This window comes from Gadus macrocephalus, chromosome 19 (genome assembly GCF_031168955.1).
Source record: "Gadus macrocephalus chromosome 19, ASM3116895v1".
NCBI lineage: Eukaryota > Metazoa > Chordata > Actinopteri > Gadiformes > Gadidae > Gadus > Gadus macrocephalus.
Window position 1 is genome coordinate 12,899,431 of NC_082400.1, and position 20,059 is coordinate 12,919,489.

At 47.5% G+C, this 20,059-nt stretch overlaps 2 protein-coding genes across 4 annotated transcripts in view; one reads left to right on the plus strand and one right to left on the minus strand.

Moving 5' to 3' along the window:
* cerk (ceramide kinase) overlaps positions 1-7,303 on the minus strand; it is a 36,152-nt gene extending 28,849 nt beyond the window's left edge. The window contains exon 1 of the mRNA XM_060038329.1: positions 6,815-7,303. Within this exon, the coding sequence (XP_059894312.1) occupies positions 6,815-7,001 (187 nt within the window). The 5' untranslated portion in view covers positions 7,002-7,303. The remainder of the gene's footprint in view (positions 1-6,814) is intronic.
* Positions 7,304-7,905: 602 nt separating this feature from the next.
* The window catches only part of tbc1d22a (TBC1 domain family, member 22a), an 80,211-nt gene continuing 68,057 nt past the window's right edge, over positions 7,906-20,059 (plus strand). For all 3 annotated transcript variants that reach the window (XM_060037837.1, XM_060037840.1, XM_060037838.1), the window contains exons 1-5: positions 7,906-8,134; positions 9,190-9,246; positions 11,881-12,070; positions 13,096-13,369; positions 16,922-17,104. In XM_060037837.1, coding sequence (XP_059893820.1) covers positions 8,070-8,134; positions 9,190-9,246; positions 11,881-12,070; positions 13,096-13,369; positions 16,922-17,104 — 769 coding nt within the window. In that variant the 5' untranslated portion in view covers positions 7,906-8,069. The remainder of the gene's footprint in view (positions 8,135-9,189; positions 9,247-11,880; positions 12,071-13,095; positions 13,370-16,921; positions 17,105-20,059) is intronic.

The following is a 20,059-nucleotide window of genomic DNA, read 5'->3' on the forward strand; positions in this document are numbered from 1 at the left end:
TAACCCGAGTGCTAACTGGCCAAGAGGTGAAATCCTCCATGTCTAATCCGGAGGAGTGGGCCCTGAAATCCCTCCTCACAAAGACCCCCCGCTCAGGGAAGTGGGTCAGGCCGGGACAGGAGCTGACATTCACACACACTTACTTTGCTTCAATAATCCCTGGGTGAACTAGAGACGCACACAGGCACAGACACACGCACAGACACACTGACAGACACACACAGACTCACACAAAGAGACAAACACACACATGCACACACACACACACACACACACACACACACACACACACACACACACACACACACACACACACACACACACACACACACACACACACACACACACACACACACACACACACACACACACACACACACACACACGTTCACTCACACACAGTCACAGGAAACAAAATGATATTTGAATGGAGACACAATGTTGGTATATCCTGTGTGTGTTTGTATATATGGTAAATGCCAATATATGGTAAAGGCCAATGACGTTAAGGCACCGTCAATCTAAAATATACAAAAAGGTGGAAAAATTGAAATACACTTCCCAGTAAACTGTCCAGCTACAGCTGTGGTCTCTGCTCTTCAGAAGCACATGCGTTCAGAGTTGTTCCGGTCTCAGAAACATTATGTGTGTCATTGTGGTGAAGGACGGATAACATCTCTTCCCTCTATTGAGCCCGGCTGGAGGTAAACCCCGGAGTGGCGTCAATGAGAAGGCCTGGACTTCTGCCAGCACCTCTAAACACCTTTAAACACACCTTAACACGTCTCCCTGTGTCCCTCCCTCTGGGGTTCTGTCAAACTCTCTCTCTCCCCCTCTAGTGGTCTCGCCCACTCTCCCCCCGTTCTCTCTGGTTGTCTCCCTCCCTCTCAGCCTATCCTCTCTCCAGGTCTGAGTCACACGCCTTAACCTCTGGGCTGGGCCTCGCAGACCTGTGAACAGCTGAGCTGGGGAGGAAACAAATCAATGGTAAACATAAAGGGCGTCTCTCTCTCTTGCTCTCTCTCTTTCTCTCTCTCTCTCTTCTCTCTCTCTCTCTCTCTCTCTCTCCTCTCCTCTCCTCTCTCTCTCTCTCTCTCTCTCTCTCTCTCTCGCTCTCGCTCTCGCTCTCGCTCTCGCTCTCGCTCTCTCTCTTGCTCTCTCTCTTTCTCTCTCACTCACTCACTCACTCGCTCTCTCTTTCTCTCGCTCGCTCGCTCTGAGTGTAATTTTTTCTGGGTGTTTTCATTAAAACTAACACTGACGTCTATAAAATGTATAATGTAATCCATGTCTTCACCTCTTCTGAGTAATTGTACCTGAGTAAAGGTGTTTTCCTCCCCCGGCCCTAAGCTCGGATGGCGTTTGCACTTAGTTGTTATCAAACTAACAGTCGCCAGCCTTAATTACCCCATCACCAATAAGGACATCCCCAGTGTTGGTGTACAACACAAGCTCCGACCATTAAAGTAGCTTATAACCATAAAACACACAACGAGGTGTACCGCACTCAGACATGGTTGCTTAACGAAGAAGGATTTATGCGCCTGGAAATCCATACAAAAAAAAATCCAAGGGCAGACCCACCTCTTCCCCTCGTCTTGCAAACGGACTTGTTCGCTCTGTAGTTTGTAGCCGTTAAGTTGGATCTAAAAAGGACTTTGTTGCCGTGTACCATCTCTGTATCTTCCGATGTCACTATGATACACTGATCCTCAGGGAGGTTGCAAATGGCACTGACAAGGAAGCTACGGTGGCCTGTAAGGAGATAGTAGGCTACCCAGGCTCCACAATGTTGGAAGAGCTCCCCGCTGACCTCAGCTGACAGCTGGAACCCTGCTGTTCCAACCCGTCCAACATCAGGACCACAGAGTCGCTCACCAGCTTCCGCAAAAGCCTCAAAACTCACCAGTTCAGAGTTCACCTAGACTCTGCATAGCCAACCCGTCCCCCCCTCCCCCTATTGTATGTTGTACGTCCTGGAACTTAATGCACGCACTTAATGTAAGCAGTTACTGTATGTTGTATTTATTCCTAATACTTAGTTATGTAGCCAGGGCCGCCAAACAACGGTGGGCCTCTTCATAACTAATTTAGGTACCCCAGGTACTTGGTGCCCTACGCACTCTGCGTACTCTGCGTATAGGGAGCGGCGGGCCTGTATATAGCGCCTTATCCTAGCTATCAGGTTGTAACCGGGGAATGGTTAACCTAGCGATTGCTAGTGCTTGGCACTTGGTTCTATGAACACCTTTACTGGTCCGATGTCCGGTAAAGATGTCGGACGGGATGGAACAATAATCACATTCGTTTCACTTTCTTATGACAAATGTAATTATTGTAAGTCGGATAACAGTGTCTGCTAAATGTACATGTAAATGTAAACCCTGCAAGTCTGTCGCATGCTCAGAACTCTTGTCTTCCAAGTGTATCTTAGCCCTTACGTCCTTATAGACGGCACTGGGGGAGTTCATCCAAACGCGCGGGGAATCATTCTGTGGGGGGGCAAGATAGCGGGGTGCCCCCCGGGCCCTGAAGGAGGCCTCCAGCGCCTCCTAGGGCTGAGCTCCGTCTGGGAAAACCGATGCGTGTGGGAGAGAGGCCTTGAAGAGATGTGTGAGAGTGAGAGTGTGTGTGTGTGTGTGTGTGTGTGTGTGTGTGTGTGTGTGTGTGTGTGTGTGTGTATGTGTGTGTGGGGGTGTGTGTGTGTGTGTGTGTGTGTGTGTGTGTGTGTGTGTGTGTGTGTGTGTGTGTGTGTGTGTGGGGGGGGGGGGGGGGGTGTGTGTGTGTGTGTGTGTGTGTGTGTGTGTGTGTGTGTGTGGAGAGGGCGTGCCCACTGAGTTGGACATTATGACAGATTATACTACAGCATTGTTAATGCTTGATCCTGATTGGTCAATAACGTTCCGGGGGCCTGTGATTCTACTTCTGTAACGGGGCGGATCAGCCTTTTGACGGTGCCCAATCAATTCGCCACAAATCCGCCAAAATACAACCATCGACCAGATGTTTCCTTGTCAGTTCAAAAACAAATTGAGTCAAAGTGAAGCAGAACAATATTAAACTTTCAGCTGAAATAAAAATATAGATGAAAATAACAGAGAAATAGTCTTTTTAACCCTCATAGGGTTAGATGTGTTTTTATCCCAAAAATTCAATAATTGATTGGGGACACTTTTCTCTACATATTCTAGGCCATGTTCATATGAGGTGTATACTCCAAGGCCATTTAAGTAGAACATTATGAAAACGCTACAATACCATCACGGCACACAAGTTGAGTCAAAGCGAAGCAGAAAAATATTCAGCCTTCAGCTGAAATAACGACATCGATGAAAATAACTATTCTTAGTGGGGTTATTCTGAACACAGCATCCCAGACGGATGCACCATCATCTCCCTACTTTTCCAATCTGGACGAAAGAAAACGGCCAAAGGAAGCTAATCCATCCCCTTGTCTCCACCTCCGGGACGAGGCTGTCATAACGCGCATAGCTCAGCAGACAGGCCCGCTGACGAGGACAGAAACCAGCATAAAGACAATCCTTTCCTGGCCAGGTCGTCACAGTCCTCCCGGCGGCCTCGCGGAGGTCCAGCCACTCTGGATGAGTATCATCTGCAGCAGCGGGGGCCGTAAGCGGCTGTACAGCGGTGGAGGGGTGGAGCAGCGACAGATGGCTCTGCTTGCTGGTTCTGACAAAGTCTTCTGGTCAGTGAGTGGGGCCGCGGGTGTAAAAGGGACTGTCTCCCAGTCTGGCTGGAGGGCGGTTACCCATGAGCTGCAGGATGGAAGCCATAACACCGCTCCCTAAAAAAGGAACATTTACTGCAGATTACAGGCTGGAGGCAGTTCCGCCTGCTCTGCACTGAGTGTAAGCTGCCATCAAAGGGTCTGACAGCCGCGTCGGGCCCAGGTGAAGGAGGGAGTACATTCAAGCCTGTTTGATCGCTGATGATGCCTCTTTAATCCGGGGTGTTACATAGGGCCGAGGTTTGTTGGTGATAGAGACTGCTCTTACTTCCATGGATCAGGCAAAGACATTCCGCCTCGACCCAGGCTTCACAGCGATGACCCCGGGGTCGGTAGAGGGACATTGAGGGTGTTATAACGATTAACGGTTCTTTGAGTTCACCCGGTATGTTTTACCCTCTTGTAATAGAGCCATTATTACACATTTAGAAACTAACTGGTCTGTTTGGTCCATACCAGGGTGCAATACATCATTTAAACCGTCCCCCATTATGTAATCTCTTTGGTCAGACATCAAAGAGACGTGTTTCTGCTGAGGTGCTGAGTGATTTTAGCTTCCTCATCAGGTCACCAGGGGAACGTACAAGGCTGTTTTAATTGGGGAGAGGTTAACATTGACATGGAGGGGTGTGTGCACATGCGGTGAAAGTATTTAGCTGTTTTATAAGGGAGCAAGGACTTTGTGGTTAAAACTGGGAAAACGTGTTGGATAAAACTAGAGGGACTGCTAAAGAGAAGGAGATGGATTTTATCACAACAGCAGGCCTACAGCAGCGGAATGCTGATAATCAACAATATGGTATCCTCTTCCCTGTGGCGGCTTCTAGCGTGTGTTGATCCTCCACCAACCCGCAAGCTAACGTTCGAACCATCACAGTGAATCTATTTGGGGGCGAAACTACCCTGGCTTCCTCAGAGCCTTCTACACCTCCCCGAAGAAGACTACAAAAAGCTCCGTCCCCGGGGGCCTCATTTGGGGCCCGGCGCCCCAGTATACTTAAAACAACATTGAAAATGGTGTGTTCGCGCACACAAAATGGCCTCTTTGCCACCACAACAAAGCACCTCATCAGGCTTCTATCGCTGCAGTTTGCTCAGGGTGCTCATTTGGAACAGTCAAACTGTTCTCAAATGCCACAGATACAGAGCTGCCTGCCATCGGCCACCATTTGTCAGTACCCTGCATCTACGAAAATAAGTACATTTGTCAGAAGAAGAGAAACAATATATCGCTGTCGGTACAGTAAGGATGTTTATAAAATATGCATACAAGATGGGCCAGTTGGAGGTAAAAGTTACTGAGAGTGTGAGGGATAATGCGCCTTGGTTTGAGCTCTCAAGATGGGACGACAAGGACACAGAGAGGAACCTCCGCCTGAAGAACGACCCACAAATCACAGTGGCCATTTGGCACCCGGTTGACATCTCCATGTTAGTATGGGCAGCCGTTTGACAGCCTATGGGAACAAGCCAAGGCTGAGTTTGATGGAAGTATATCGGGGCCTGCAAGCAGGACATTAGACCGCGTGGGGGAGCTCAGGGCGAGGGCGATTAGTGATCCGTGGTGGAGAGTTATGCATGGGATTGTGATAGTTAGCTGTGGTTTCTGTTTTTGATCCCCAGTGTGTCATTTGTGAACACAGAGATTCACTCACTCACTCACTCACTCACTCACTCACTCACTTACTCACTCACTCACTCACTCACTCACTCACTCACTCACTCACTCACTCACTCACTCACTCACTCACTCACTCACTCACTCACTCACTCACTCACTCACTCACTCACTCACTCACTCACAGTTTTTGCATTGCTTTGTAATCTCCTTGACTATCTGGAATCTTCTCGTTGCTAGGTTTTTAATATTGTTTGTTTAACACAAAAGTCCACTTTGTGATTGGCCAAGCAAATACAGCAATCTATCTTTGCTAACAAGAAAGCCAGAGGAATCCTTGAGTGTTGACACAGAGTTTGTTTATGAAGTCCAAGATTAAGCTGGATTTCTGGTACTATGAAGAAATTAAAGCCATAGTCGGCTTCAAACAAATGTTTTCCTATTTCTTAAATTATTTATCTATACATCTATATATAGGTCTATAATCTTTCCTATCTATTTTTATGATATAAGCTTGCTACACCTTACCTACTAAACTACTTTATATTATCTTCAACCAGGAACTTGGGAGATCTCTTTCTCTTGCTCTCTTTCCACGTGTCACAGCTAATAGATAATAGGCTTTTATTATTTTACATCTTTTGTACGCAGTGGAGAAAGTTGGACTTCAGTGAATAAACTAACTGCGTCAACACTCAAGGATTCCTCTAGCTTTCCTTCAGCCTGGATAGATTGCCGTCTTTGCTTGGCTAAAAAAAAGTTTACTTTTGTGTTCACACTTTATTGCGCTTGGAAAAATAATAAACAAACTATCAATAAGTCAGGAAGACACAAACAATGCAACACCTGTGTGTGTGTGTGTGTGTGTGTGTGTGTGTGTGTGTGTGTGTGTGTGTGTGTGTGTGTGTGTGTGTGTGGCCACCACAGATCACTAATCCTGGTCCAGAGCTCCTCCAAGAGGTATTCCTCCAAGTAGACACTACTCAATAAGTAGAGTCTAGTCAAGGGAGAGACTCTTCTCCTTGTCAGTCAAGTTTCAGCAGACTCCAGTCCAAACGAATAGACTCTGCACCTTGAGTAAAGTGAAGGAAGTAAAGGAAAAAACACAAACTGCGGCGTGGGCTCTACTCCTTGAATAGACTCTACTCCTTGACATGAGACTATACTCCTTGACTCTATTCGTACACTCCCTGAGAAGAGTCTACTCAATGTCACTTGTGTCGCGACTCGCGACACACGCTCACGTTGGAACGCACGACGCACCTGAACGGTGCGTGGTATCTTCTGATCGCACTGCAGGTGCGCTGCTGAGATAAGGAGTGGTCCGATGGGACACGAATATGTATACCTGCCTCTCTTAAATAACGAAAGAAAGTGAAAGTTTGGAAGACAAAGCGTAGGAAAAGAAACGACCATTGCATTGCTTGACAGTCGCTTTTTAAACTCACCGGTTCCGGAGAAGTGACCGAAGCCCACGTTGCCGCACTTTGTGGTTTTCTTCACGTCCTTCCACGTCAAAACCCTCCGAGTCAGCCGTACGTCGACCTGCTGCCTCCGACCCCGCGACAGCCGCGAGGAAAGCACCACCGCGTCTTCTGCTTCTTCTTCTCCTTCTCCTCCTCCTTCTCCTTCCATAACTTTCTCCACTGTGCGTCAAGCAGTTGTTGTCGTCGTCGTAGTGTGATAAATAAATACTAATAGTACTAAATAAATAATATAGTAGGCTACTAAATAAATTTTCGAGACGGCTTGATGGATATAAATATATGCTGCAATACTAAATGAATACTATAGTCCTAAATAAATAAAAACGATAGTAGGCCTACTAAATAAATCCCTGAAAGGCTTGATGGAGGCGGTTGAAGTCCCCCGTGGTGCCCGCGGTCTGAAACAGTTGACTGAGCGCTCGCGGTGAACCACTAGTGGAGCGCGTGACGTAACCAAGCCGGCGCAGGTCCTGTCTGTGAGCGCCCGTGGCTCCTGAAGTCTGCCGCTTCGCGTGAATTCCTGGCGAGACCTTCCCAGTAACCAGGAGAGTCTGCTGCTGCGCTCCCAGTTCACCAGCATGGCTGGATCAGACATTTACAGACATCAGCCTGCTTCCATTAAATTAGAGGAGTCAACTGGTCAGGTTGCGCACTTTTTGGTAAAAAATAATTTATTTTTTTCTATTAATTCTTTTATTTTGACTCTGAAACGATAATCAACGCTTTCAATGCGTTGAAGATACATATATCCATACCATACAGTTTCACTTTAGGCACTGATACATAATTAATCAATTTGGACTTTTTTCCACTTTAACTTTAGGAAAGTAAATTATATTTCCAACAAATGAATGGCCACCATCCTTGTCAGTACTTTTAAGATGCAGTCTTTGACACAACCTAAGATAATTTTCAAGTTATTTACTTAAATCTGTTGTACAACTGTCAACTTTATTCTCTGGATCGGATGACGTCAGCCACATCTCTGCCACCCGGCACTGGATCTAACTCGTGATTGGTCGACAGCGGCTGGCATTGGCCAATCAGCGCTCTGTCTGCTCACAGAAAGCCTCGGCAGCAGCGGCAGCATCAACATGGCAGCTTTCTGAGTGTTTAGAGGAGGTAGAGGTGTCAATAAAAACATTAATTCACTCTTTAGAGGCAACGACATCGCTCGGTTACTCGCGTTGGGCAGAGGTCGGCCTACAGCGGGACAATGTCGAGCGACGGGAATAATAAAAAGCAGTTCTGGAAACGGAGTACGAGCAAGGTTCCCGGCAGGTGAGTGACGTGGTGCCTTAGCGTTAGCATTAGCTCGGTTTCATAGCTTGGGGAACGGTAGATCCAAGGGTCCGGACGTATGCTCACTGTTGCTAACCAATCAGTGCTACGAACGTATAGTGTGGGCGGCTGCTTCTCTGCTTTAGCAACCAATCATCGATCCCGACATGCAATGGGGGGCGGGACCCTTTCCGTCACAAATATACATTACAAGTTTAGAAATACAGTTTAATATTTATGAATAATATGATTAAAACAAATGAGTATGTACACCTCTTTATGTTTTAAAAAATTTAAATAAAATAAATGCAGGAAGAGGAATCATTAAATAACTACTCGCGGATTGGTTGTTGACCACAAGAGGTAACGCCCATCGTACGGCCGGACCCTTGGATGTAGCTTCCAAGATTTAACAGTTCATCGTTGAGCAGGAAAACTTTCCCGTAGTGGGTTGTTTTTAATATTGGTGCACACAGTCCCCACTCGTCCTACTTCCTACCGCCCAGCGACTCTGAATAAACAACGAAAACATGTCATTAAAACTGGAAACATTGACTATCCTGCTGAAATGGTTAGCGGTTCCCTAGCATAACTTGGCTAACAGGAGCTCACAACAACAACATAATGATACCATCCTTATTTTATCCTGGACATGAGTGTTTCTATTTTGAAGTAGGTGTTAATGTGACTGCACTATGTATGCATGTATTGCATACACACGCACAAACACAATAACATACAATGCTACGTTAAGATAAAGTGTTGCAAAGCTACATCGGCTAGCCCAGAAGTCATTCAGTGTTCAGGCAGATGAGTATGGCTGTTTCTCGCAACGTTACTGCTTACTATTCACGCACATTAGCAGACACCTTTATGCAATGCAACGAAAGGTGTCAACTGATACATGTCATTCAGGAGCAAATCTATGGGAGTTAAGGGCATCCTGCTCAAGGATCTCTACAGGTTAAGCTGTTGATATAGGGGCATCAAACCCAGTAACCTTCGTCTGGGAGTCGAACCCCCTAACCAGGAGCCCCTCTGTGCCCTCTCCGCAGCATCCAGCATGTGTACGGTGCTCAGCACCCCCCCTTCGACCCCCTGCTGCACGCCAAGTAAGTTCCTGTGGTCTCATTTAGTTTGTTTCCTTTTCATTTCCATAAGTATACTTTTCCATAATTGATCCACAAAAAACATTAAACTTTCAAATATTGAAGCCTGTGTTTCATGCAAGGGCTATGTGATTAATTTCATTACTTGGCGTAGGAAGGGAATTAGTCCACAGACAGACAGACAGACACACACACACACACACACACACACACACACACACACACACACACACACACACACACACACACACACACACACACAACATGACCATATAGAACAACTCTGTGATAGAGAGGATGTGTTTAGGTACCTTGTTCAAGGGTGTAGTCGTGTTGAGCCACTAATTCCCTTTACTTATGCTATCAGACCCGGAGTAAACATACCTGAAAATCCAGTTATTATCGAAGCTGTTTGCTGTTCGCCCGTATATCAATGTCAAGTACGTAACATAACGTGCACTTTTTTATGGTTTGTATGATGGTGTGTCCAGCAGAAGATGGGAGCATGGTATGACATTAAATATTGACATGTTCTGAAAGTTTATTGGTGTTAGTTAATGAGACCCTGGAAGGCCTTGTTAGGCAGACTAGATATGATGGCACAGGCGCAGCGAGTCAACAGGAAGTGAGGGACCGCACATGACCAACTCACAACCACTTTTCCTAGCTGATCTGAACACACACACACACACACACACACACACACACACACACACACACGCGCACCGGCACGCGCGTGCGTGCGTGTTCACCAACCCACCTTTTCTAGCTGATCTGAACCCACACACACACACACACTCATGAACACGTGTTGATTGTTAGTCTTAGTAAGATCGTCAATATGGTAATAACTACAGGAGACATACAAGAGAGTTCACATGATGTCATGCATGTGCCAAGAAGAATCAAGATAGTGCCTTGGAATGTGCTTTAGGAACCACAGACCACATGATGTGCTGTTTCCAGGCACTTCATACCCATGACACGCAGGCTTCAGACAGGGGGGGGGGGGGGGGGAGGGGGCAGGAAGTGGAATAGTCTAAATTAAAACAGCAGTACTCTGTCTATGTCAGTGGCGTTTGGAAAAAAAACAAGATTTATCACACAGTATTAACCGAGTCAGTAGACAAATGTGGAACTGATAAACCAAAGGACAGTTGTCATCTAGTTTTCAAATGAAATGCCTCCAAGTCACTATGCTTGAGATGTGTTGTACACAAAAAAAAGGGCCCTCCTTATTAACCTAGCTCCATGACATTGTACCATTAAAGCATCAGGCTTCCCCTCACCATCACTCTTTCTCATCTCATCATCCTGACGTGTGATTGGCCAAACAGGATCCATAATGGGCTAGTTCAAAGTGGCCCCTGAATATATATCTATATTCACACACAGACAGACAGACAGACAAACAGCACTACCGTATCGGGTACACACACACACACAAGCGCTGGATTACTATTCAAGTAATAAACGTTATTTAGGAAGTCGTGTCTGATGCGACTCATTTCCTCTGAGGATTGCGCTTCATTTACTGGTGTCCTATCGTGGGGTTCTTCACTGAGCGCTTTCTCATCCAAGTTGTCAAAGAAGTCGGCAAAATGGGAACAAATCGTTGCTCTTTGTTATGCTAATCATTTGTCTCAAAATCGGAACGTGTTTTCACCCCAGTGACCTCCCCACACACACACTCAAACTGTCACACACGCCGCATACACACCAAGACTCAAACGCACTCGCATAAACACACTCAAAGATCCACAAGCGCAGACACTCGCATAGTAACGCACATCAACATACACAAATGTACACACACACACACACACACACACGACTACACTCTCTTACGCACACACCTGCAAGATGGGATTTAAATAAAATCCATTTGGATTGTCTCATTTCATGTTCCCGAGGAGGAGATAGAGGAGGTTTGTTCTCGGCGCCTCTCGCGGAACAAAGAGAAACAGATCAACAGAAAGGTGTCCTTTCAAAATGGAGGGATTCAATCTAGCGCCGCTCAGAGACCGGTCGTCCTTCCACCCCCTTATGGGTCCGTCACACGGACTGAGACGTGAGGGGGGGGCTGGCTAGACGCAGACTCACCCACCCTCAACCGCTTGTCCCGGTCGTCCCGGCTCCTGTCACAGCTGTCCGAACCCTCGCTCTTGTCTAGGAGAATGTCCGTCTCTCCGGGGGACTTGGCGCTCACCTGGGAATTATGGTTTTGTCATTTATCTGACTGCTTGCTCTCCCTTTCTGGAGAAAAAAAAACCTGTGTTCTTTTGTTTTCTAGTTTTGCTTTCACAAACCTATGACTGTCTCTCTCCCCTTCCTCCCTTCTCTCTCACTTTCAACTTCCTCCCTTGTCCCTCTCTCCCTTGTCTCCCTCTAATTCTTTCCCCTTCCTCCCTTGTCTGTCTATCTCTTCCCTTCCTCCCTTTTCTCTCTTTCCCCTTTTATCTCTTGTCTCTTGACTCTCACCCTATCTTGTCTCTCTCCTTCTTTCTCTCTCTCTCCCCTCCCTCCCTTGTCTGTCTCTGTCTCTCTCTTTTCTGTCTTTCTCCTTCCTCCCTTGTCTCTCTCTCTCAACTTCCTCCCTTGTCCCTCTCTGTCTTCTCTCTCTCGTCCCTCCCCCAGTCTGATCAAGGCGGGGCCCAAGCCGGCCCCCGTGACCCCGGGCGGTAAGCCCAAGAAGGCCACCACCTTCCAGGAGTTCGAGAGCATCACCAGCGACGCCTGGGAGGTGGGCGACGACGACGACGACGAGCTGCTCGCCATGGCCGCGCACAACCTCAACATCGAGGTCGTCATGGAGACCGCCAACAAGGTGAGACGTCCCCGAAACCCCCCCCCCCCCCCGTGCGTCCCCCGTGCGAACGGGGGACGGACTCTCAGTTTGTTCTTCGAGATTTATTTCAAAATGTCAGACGGCTGAGGCCCCGGTGGGAAGCTCTGAATCATCGGGAGATGACGGAGAGTGTTTGAGAAAGTTGGGAGAGAGCGAGTTGATGTGAGGGTACGGGGGGGGGGGGGGTGATTTGTGGCTGCGCTTCTTAAGACAAAACGTGTGTCTGGGAGATGTTAGAGCGGCCTCTAGACGGGCCCCTAGACGGGCCCCGGACTCCTAAACAGACTCCTTAGCAGGGGCCACTTTGATAACGGGGCTGCTGGCAGAAGACTGAAGCGAATGAGGAGGGCTGTTCGTCTCAAGCCTCTGGGGCTCTGTGTTTATAAGATCTCATTTCATTTCTTGGTTTCGAAACTTCTTCCCGTTTTAAATTGGTTTAGAGATGAAACAAAGAGGCGATTCGGATGGCGATTGTCTGGCACTTAATGTACCCACTTATTGTATGTTGTACTTCCTGGCACTAAATGTACGCACTTATTGTATGTTGTACTTCCTGGCACTAAATGTACGCACTTATTGTATGTAACTCCCTATCCTTGCACTTGCAATAGTCCTTAGCATAGTGTAGCGTCTTATCCTAGCTGTCTTTGTTGTACACAGGGAATCGGTTAACCTAGCGATTGTTAGTGCGTGGCACTTGGTTCTATGAACATCCTTACTGTACCGACAGCCATATATTGTTGCTTCTCCTTCTTCTGACAAAATCTACTTATTCTAAATCACTTTGGTTAAAAACGTCTGCTACATGCCCTCAATCTAAATGTTAACGTATTTGTCTGATAATAGTTTGGTGTTTTACACTGATTGAATATCAAAGTGCTCCATGAGGCACGTCCCCTCCCCGTCCAGCGGTCCTTAGTGGTCAGAGGTCACGTGGTACTATTGTTGTGCCCCCCGTGACATCATCAAACCGCGCCTGATGACATCACCCCCTCTGGCGTCAGGTGATCGAGAACCACAGCAAGCAGCAGGAGAGGCAGCGGCGGGACGACGAGACGGAACGCCAGGAGGAGGACGAGCAGGAGGAGCAGCAGCAGGAGGAGGAGGAAGAGGAGGCCACCGCCGAGGAGGAAGAGGAGGAGCAGCAGGAGGAGGGAGGGTCGTGTCGAGGGGAGGGGACGGAGGAAGAGGCCGCCAGCACTGAGACGTCGTTGGGTCCCCACGGCGACAGCCGGCTCGTCAAGTCCCACAGCGAGGCTCCCATTGGCTCTCCCAGAGGTGAGTGGACCACATCACTTCCTGGTCTGCAGGAAGTTCCATATTAGGCGTTGGGTACAGAACCGTCCCAGGAAATACCCCTTCACAAGAAAAAATGGACCCCGTAAACATAAGTTTAAAATTGCGTTAACACAGAGGAAATGTCTGCGTTTTGGGCGGCCGAAATGAACGCCTACTCTACATAGCCAATAATACTGCAGCAATTTGGCATATACTTGCATATATTTGAACGTCAACATAGCAATTCCCTCTGTAATTATGACATCTACGTATGCTTGAGGGAGTCAAGACGTTTGTTTGTGTTCATGTAATGGCGATGTCTCGACTGTGTACCGACCACGGCTGTACCATGTGTTGCTGAGGTAGAGGCATACACAACCTTACTCCATTCATCATTGCCTGGTCTACCTTACCTTAGTTCAAATGCATGCTGGCAAGTCTGCCTAAAAGAGGCAGAACACAACAAGGGAAAGAAGCTGAGCCGTTTCTCCGGATGAGCATGCAACTTCCCTGCTTTGTTTTTAAATGATTGCTATCTGATATGGGGGTGTTTTCTATCATGGTGGTAGTGGTCTCACCGAAAGCTGTGAGGTTTCGTTGTCTTAATTTCCCCCTGGATCAATAAACGACCCACCTGCCTCCTTGCATACGCTAGGATTTGTGTTGGGTTTACAACGCTCTGTAGCAGATACTATTATATACTACTATTAGTGTCTTCCTCGATGGGTCTATAGGATATTACACACTTGATATTTAAGTTGAAACAGAAGTTCTATCTAGGCTCGGATACGAAAACAATCTACTTATTACTTATTACTTATTGGAGGAGTCTCCAATAAGACACAGGCTTAGCAAGATATGCATGTGTAGGATGGACCTTTGAACAGACATTAATTAATTATTATTTATTAACAATAGATGAATTATGCTTTTGGGTTTGACCTGGCTACAGTGGACAGACTATGGAAGCAATAGGTGTTAAACACGGTACATTTAATGAGGGCATTTGACCTCATCAAATGTAACGCATTCATATTTCATCGTATTCACAGGCCAGAGACAGAAGAGTCTCTAGACTGTCTTTTGTCTCGTGTTAACAGATATTTTGAATGTGTTAATTTTGGCATCTGAACTCGGCGATTCCTTACGTTTTATCGCAGTGTATAAAAATGATAAATTCTTTACGTGTGGTTGCATTTAGGCGTATCTTCCCAGAAAATGTTGTCCTTTTCATTTCCATAACCAAGACTCTTCCCCTACATCTTCTATTCTGCTCTTCTCTATTTTATCGGATTCTTCTCCAGTTCTACTCTACAGTGTTTCCCACAGAAATTTTGGAGACTATGGGGGGGGGGGGGGGGCGTGCATGTCCAGGGGGGGGGGGGGGGGGGGTCTGTCAGTCGCAGGCAGACAGCCGAACTTCGTGCTCTCATGCAATCCCAATGAGAGCGACACGAACTTCGTCTGAGCAAAAAAATAAAAATAAAAAAATAAATAAAAAAATTCATGTGCACGCAGAGACTATGGCGGCCGAAATTAGACTATGGCGGGGCGCCATAGTCTCGTCAATGTGTGGGAAACACTGACTCTACTCTACTGTTGTGTTCTCCGATGTTAAACTTTACTCTGTTCTACTACTGTGCTGTCGACTTCTATACTTCACCCTCCATTACCTTGTTCTACTCCGCTCTGCTTGACCCTAGACCACTCCTCTTTTCTACTCTACTTATTCTGTTGTGCTCTACTCTCCATCAGATTGTTGTTGTTTGTCCATCCGTATCGCTTCTCCTCTTCCTCCTCTTCCTCTAGTTGTTTTGTGACTGCTCTAGCAGACACAAAGTCTTATTGCATAATGATGCGCGCACGCACAAACGCACGCACGCACGCACTTCCTTCACCAGAGACAAAAGAGACACTTTCTTACTGTAATTGTAATTACTGAAGGGGTTGGCTCCCCGTGTGTTTGTGCGTTCTGTCGAGCCTGTACAGCAGTTTGATTGGCAGCTCTACTTAAATTAAAACACTGCGTGGATGTCTCTTCCGGCCCTGAGGTCTATTAAAAGTCAAAGTTTCCTCAAACAAAGAGCACATTTCTTAAATCAGCCCAAGTTGTCCCTGATGGAGCGTCCCTGTGTGTCTCTCTAACGGCACGGTTTGTGCTTTATTATTCCCTCTCATTATTCTGTTTTCACTCAAATCAAGCAGTCAGGGGTCCTAGGGCCTGTGGCGTCTTTTTATTTGCCTGTTTGAAAATGAAAAAAATGATGATTAAATAATGCAGCTCCTCTCGCCGTCTCGGCCGGTATGAATCGACGGCATACACGCTTCACAGCGGCTCGGAGGACAGCACGCGTTGACACCGCTTTGTAGGGGTGTCAGGAGTTTACATCAATTTTACATTTTTAATGAAAGTTGAGTTAATGTACCCGACTCTTATGGAGGATGAATAAATAACATTCACTTAGTTAAGAGTCATTTTGTTTAGTTCAGTTTTTTGTTACTGGCTGGTTCTGTTCGATGTTGACGGTTGTTGGTTTCACAACTGTCTTTTTCAAAATGTCATCTTAACAAACAAAATCATATATTCTAAACAGTGTGCTGTTGTTACCTAAAAATTTGACCTCTCTGACTCTCTGAGTTGCGTAGGATGGCGAAAGTGGCAAGCACACAAAACGTCAAGCGGGAAAAGGACTGAAAGTCCATCTGACGTCTTCCGAAAAATCTGATAATGGCTAAAACGTCTGTTAGTGGGTCCACAAACATACACGTATACCCACAACTCCACACACGCATCCACACAATTCCACACACACCCACACACATCCACACACAACGTTGCGTTTGTTTCAGAGAAGGCTAACCCTCTCTCGGCAGGGCCTCTTATAGCCAGTGAAGACGAGCATGCCCTGTCCTTTTGCCAAAATGTCATGATGTATTTTGTAGATTAAATTAGAAGGTTCGAGTTTCAAGCACTTTGTTTCCCTGTTCGATATTTAAAAGAAGGGCTTTATTCTTTCGGTGAAAGAGCAATTTGTATATATTCATGCACTGCAGTGTAAGTAAACATTGGCTTGTAGCGCCGACTGCTACTGAGATGAATAAACAATACACATTTAGAGATAGACTCTTCGTCAGACTTCATCGCACAAAACGTCATGTCTGTTTACAAATCAAACCATTTTTTATTAACGTTGTGATTATTCCACTTTAATATGATTTGACTTTGACAACATCGACTCATTCTTACCAATTTACATCTGTCTTGAGTCAATAATTAATATATCCTTAAATAAAGTCAAGAATTTCTGCAATTTGTACTACTGTCCTCGACATAAGTGGGAAAAGACACACACAAATCATTGCAAATGGCACTAGAATTTCAGTGGAAAGCTGCTGCTAATTATAGCCTTTTGGCCGCAACAGGAAGTGTAAGAGATCCTTGATCGACTAGTGTTGTATTAATTGCAATTTCGAACGGCCTCATACTCACAAATGGTATGAGTGTTTGTGTGAGTCTCTAACCTTCTCTCTCTTTCTCTCTCTCTCTCTCAGACGAGGCGGCGGAGCGAGGGCCGCTCCACCGCCAGCGCTCGCTGCCCCCCCGGCCCCCCCTCATCCCCATGGTGGCGCGCATCGCCGACCAGAACACCAGTGGCTCCCCCGTCATGACGGAGCGGGAGGCCTCGCGCCTCGACAAGTTCCGCCAGCTCCTCGCCGGGCCCCACACCGACCTGGGTAAGAACCCCCCCCCCTCCACCGTCCCCCCCCAACCTCTGGGGTGTGGTACCCTGGAGTAAGACACTCTTGAGTGGGACACTGTGGAGTGAGGTACTCGGGAGTGAGGTACTCTCTGGAGTGGTACTCTCTGGAGTGGTACTCTCTGGAGTGGTACTCTCTGGAGTGGTACTCTCTGGAGTGAGGTACTCTGGAGTGAAGTACTCTGGAGTGGTACTCTCTGGAGTGAGGTACTCTGGAGTGAGGCTCTCTGGAGTGAAGTACTCTGGAGTGGTACTCTCTGGAGTGAGGTACTCGGGAGTGAGGTACTCTCTGGAGTGGTACTCTCTGGAGTGGTACTCTCTGGAGTGAGGTACTCTGGAGTGAAGTACTCTGGAGTGAGGCTCTCTGGAGTGAGGTACTCTGGAGTGGTACTCTCTGGAGTGAGGTACTCTGGAGTGGTACTCTCTGGAGTGAGGTACTCTGGAGTGAAGTACTCTGGAGTGGTACTCTCTGGAGTGAGGTACTCTGGAGTGGTACTCTCTGGAGTGAGGTACTCGGGAGTGAGGTACTCTGGAGTGAGGCTCTCTGGAGTGAGGCTCTCTGGAGCCGTCGGGTAGACTGTTTACCTTTTTAGAAGTCTCCTGGCTCATCACTGGCCCTCTTCGCTGCTCTCTCTCTCTCTGCTGTCCTCAAATCGTACTTACAGCAGCGATAACACCAAACAAAGGGAAGGCATGGGGAATACACAGTAAATATGGATGATGCCATGGATACAAAAATAAATAAACAGACGGGACACAATTGCGTTTTCAACAGAAATTCAGCAACAAAAACAACTTAAATTCCTCGCTTTATTGCCGGATCTAGGCAATCATTTCCACTTTTTGGATGACATGGATTTCAATTCTTCAAATGTAAGGGCCCTTTAAGGTAAGTACTTTGTTGTAACAATATCAAATAAAGTCTTGGTCTGCTCCCAGAAAAGGCCTGTCAACACAGCCAAGGTTGGTGAAAAGGTCTGGCGGTACTTCAGATAAGTGTTGGAACAAATAGCCCATTAAAGAACATGACGGAGGAAAGGTTTTAAACCTCACGGCACCGCGTGCAGAGTTATTCAGTAAAGGACTTCACGCTTGCTGACGTCTTTGCTGAGCCTTTGGTACACAAGTTGTCGAAATGATGCTGGGCTCTGACCCTTTTGAATTCACAAAGTTGTCTTGGTGTTACTGAGGGTGAATCAGGTCCCCTGGTCATAACGTCTGCTTAACGGCCACTGTGCCCATGGTCTCCCTGTTTAGGGCCCTGGGCGTCTGGGTGTTTGGATGTGGAACATACTAAAATAATGACGAATGGAAAGGAAAATAATACAAGAGAAAAAAATGACATCATGAAGGCACAGAGAGGAAATATAAGAAGAGAGAGAGAGAGGGAGAGAGAGACACAGAGAGACACAGAGAGACACAGAGAGAGAGACAGAGAGTTTGTTTTGAAAAAGAAAGCTGGTGAGTTTGCTTCTGGGGAGGAGAGAGGGAAGAGCGTCACCATGACAACAGCTTAGCTTTTGTCATCAGGGCTGACAGACAGCAGCTTTGAACTCAGACTATTAGTTAAAACTAAAGTGCAACACATTCGGCAGAGCCTGGCTCTCTCTCCCCCGTCTCCGTCTCTCCCCCTCCCTCCCCTGCACTCTCTCCCAAGACATACTAGTTCAAACAAGCAATGTCTTTTACACTGAATTAAGTCCACCCACCCAAGGGGATCTCGTACATATCTGACTTGATCAGGAATTATTTTAGCCTGTATTTACGGTTTACCAATACAATACTCTGCTTATCGATCACACACACACGCACGCACGCGCGCGCGCGCACCAGCAGCACCAGCCTCCGTCTCACACACACGCATGCAGTTAGATTCCGGTCTCTTGGTGGTGCTGCGGTACTTCAGCTAAACATCCTCCAGAGGTTCCTTGTCCACCCCTCCCTCCCTCCCTCCCTCCCGGTTACCGCCTCCTGGTCGCGCTGGAAACGGTTGGCATGGGTACGGGCCCTGGCCAAGCCTCCGCTCCGTCTCCGATGCGTCCCCTGTTATAAACCGCGCTTTGCGGCTAGCGATGGCTCACCGTTGGCGGCGGCGGCGGAGCGCCCTCGCAGAGTTAAAAGCCGCCGTCTGAGTGGGAAACGGCGGTGTAATTCAATTTACCGCGGCACTAATGCCGTGTTTGAGGGCTCCGCGTGAAGGTGGCAATCCCGTTTCACGCGGATGGAGGGTGGAGGGCGAGATAAAGCGCCGACCTGAAGGGCCGCGCCGTTTGACGAAATGTCTAGAAAATGTGCCAATGCCACGGTCACGGGAGGTACTCTGTCAGCGCTGTGATGTCTGGCCGGAGCTCGCTGTCGTTCTCTCTACCTCTCTCGCTCGTTCTCCTCTCTCTAGCTCATCCCTCTATTTCTCTCTCTCTCTCTCTCTCTCTCTCTCTCTCTCTCTCTCTCTCTCTCTCTCTCTCTCTCTCTCTCTCTCTCTCTCTCTCTCTCTCTCTCTCTCTCTCTCTCTCTCTCTCTCTCTCTCTCTCTCTCTCTCTCTCTCTGAGTTGTGAATGCAGGTCTGCGATACACCTCTCCACTGTATTTAAACCAGTGTGTACAGCTCCGTACCTTCAAATCGAGGTTCCGGCCCGACCGATGGACTGTAAGCATCTCCAGCTTAGCGGCAGTGCTTTCAAAGACCAGCGCTAGGCTAGGCAGGGCTCCGCTGTGCTCGGTTAGCCTCACACACAGTAACAATCAGACCATAATAACACCCAATGCCCCCTCCTCGCCGGGCGTTTGCTCTACTTGCTGCTACTGATATGGATTTGACAGCGGAGCCACCAAGAAGCACTCTGCGTGCCCCTCCAACGCAGTAAAGACTGCACTTACAGGTCTCGTTATGACTGCCGGAACGCGCTCGCCCGCGCAGCCGTATCGTCGGGAG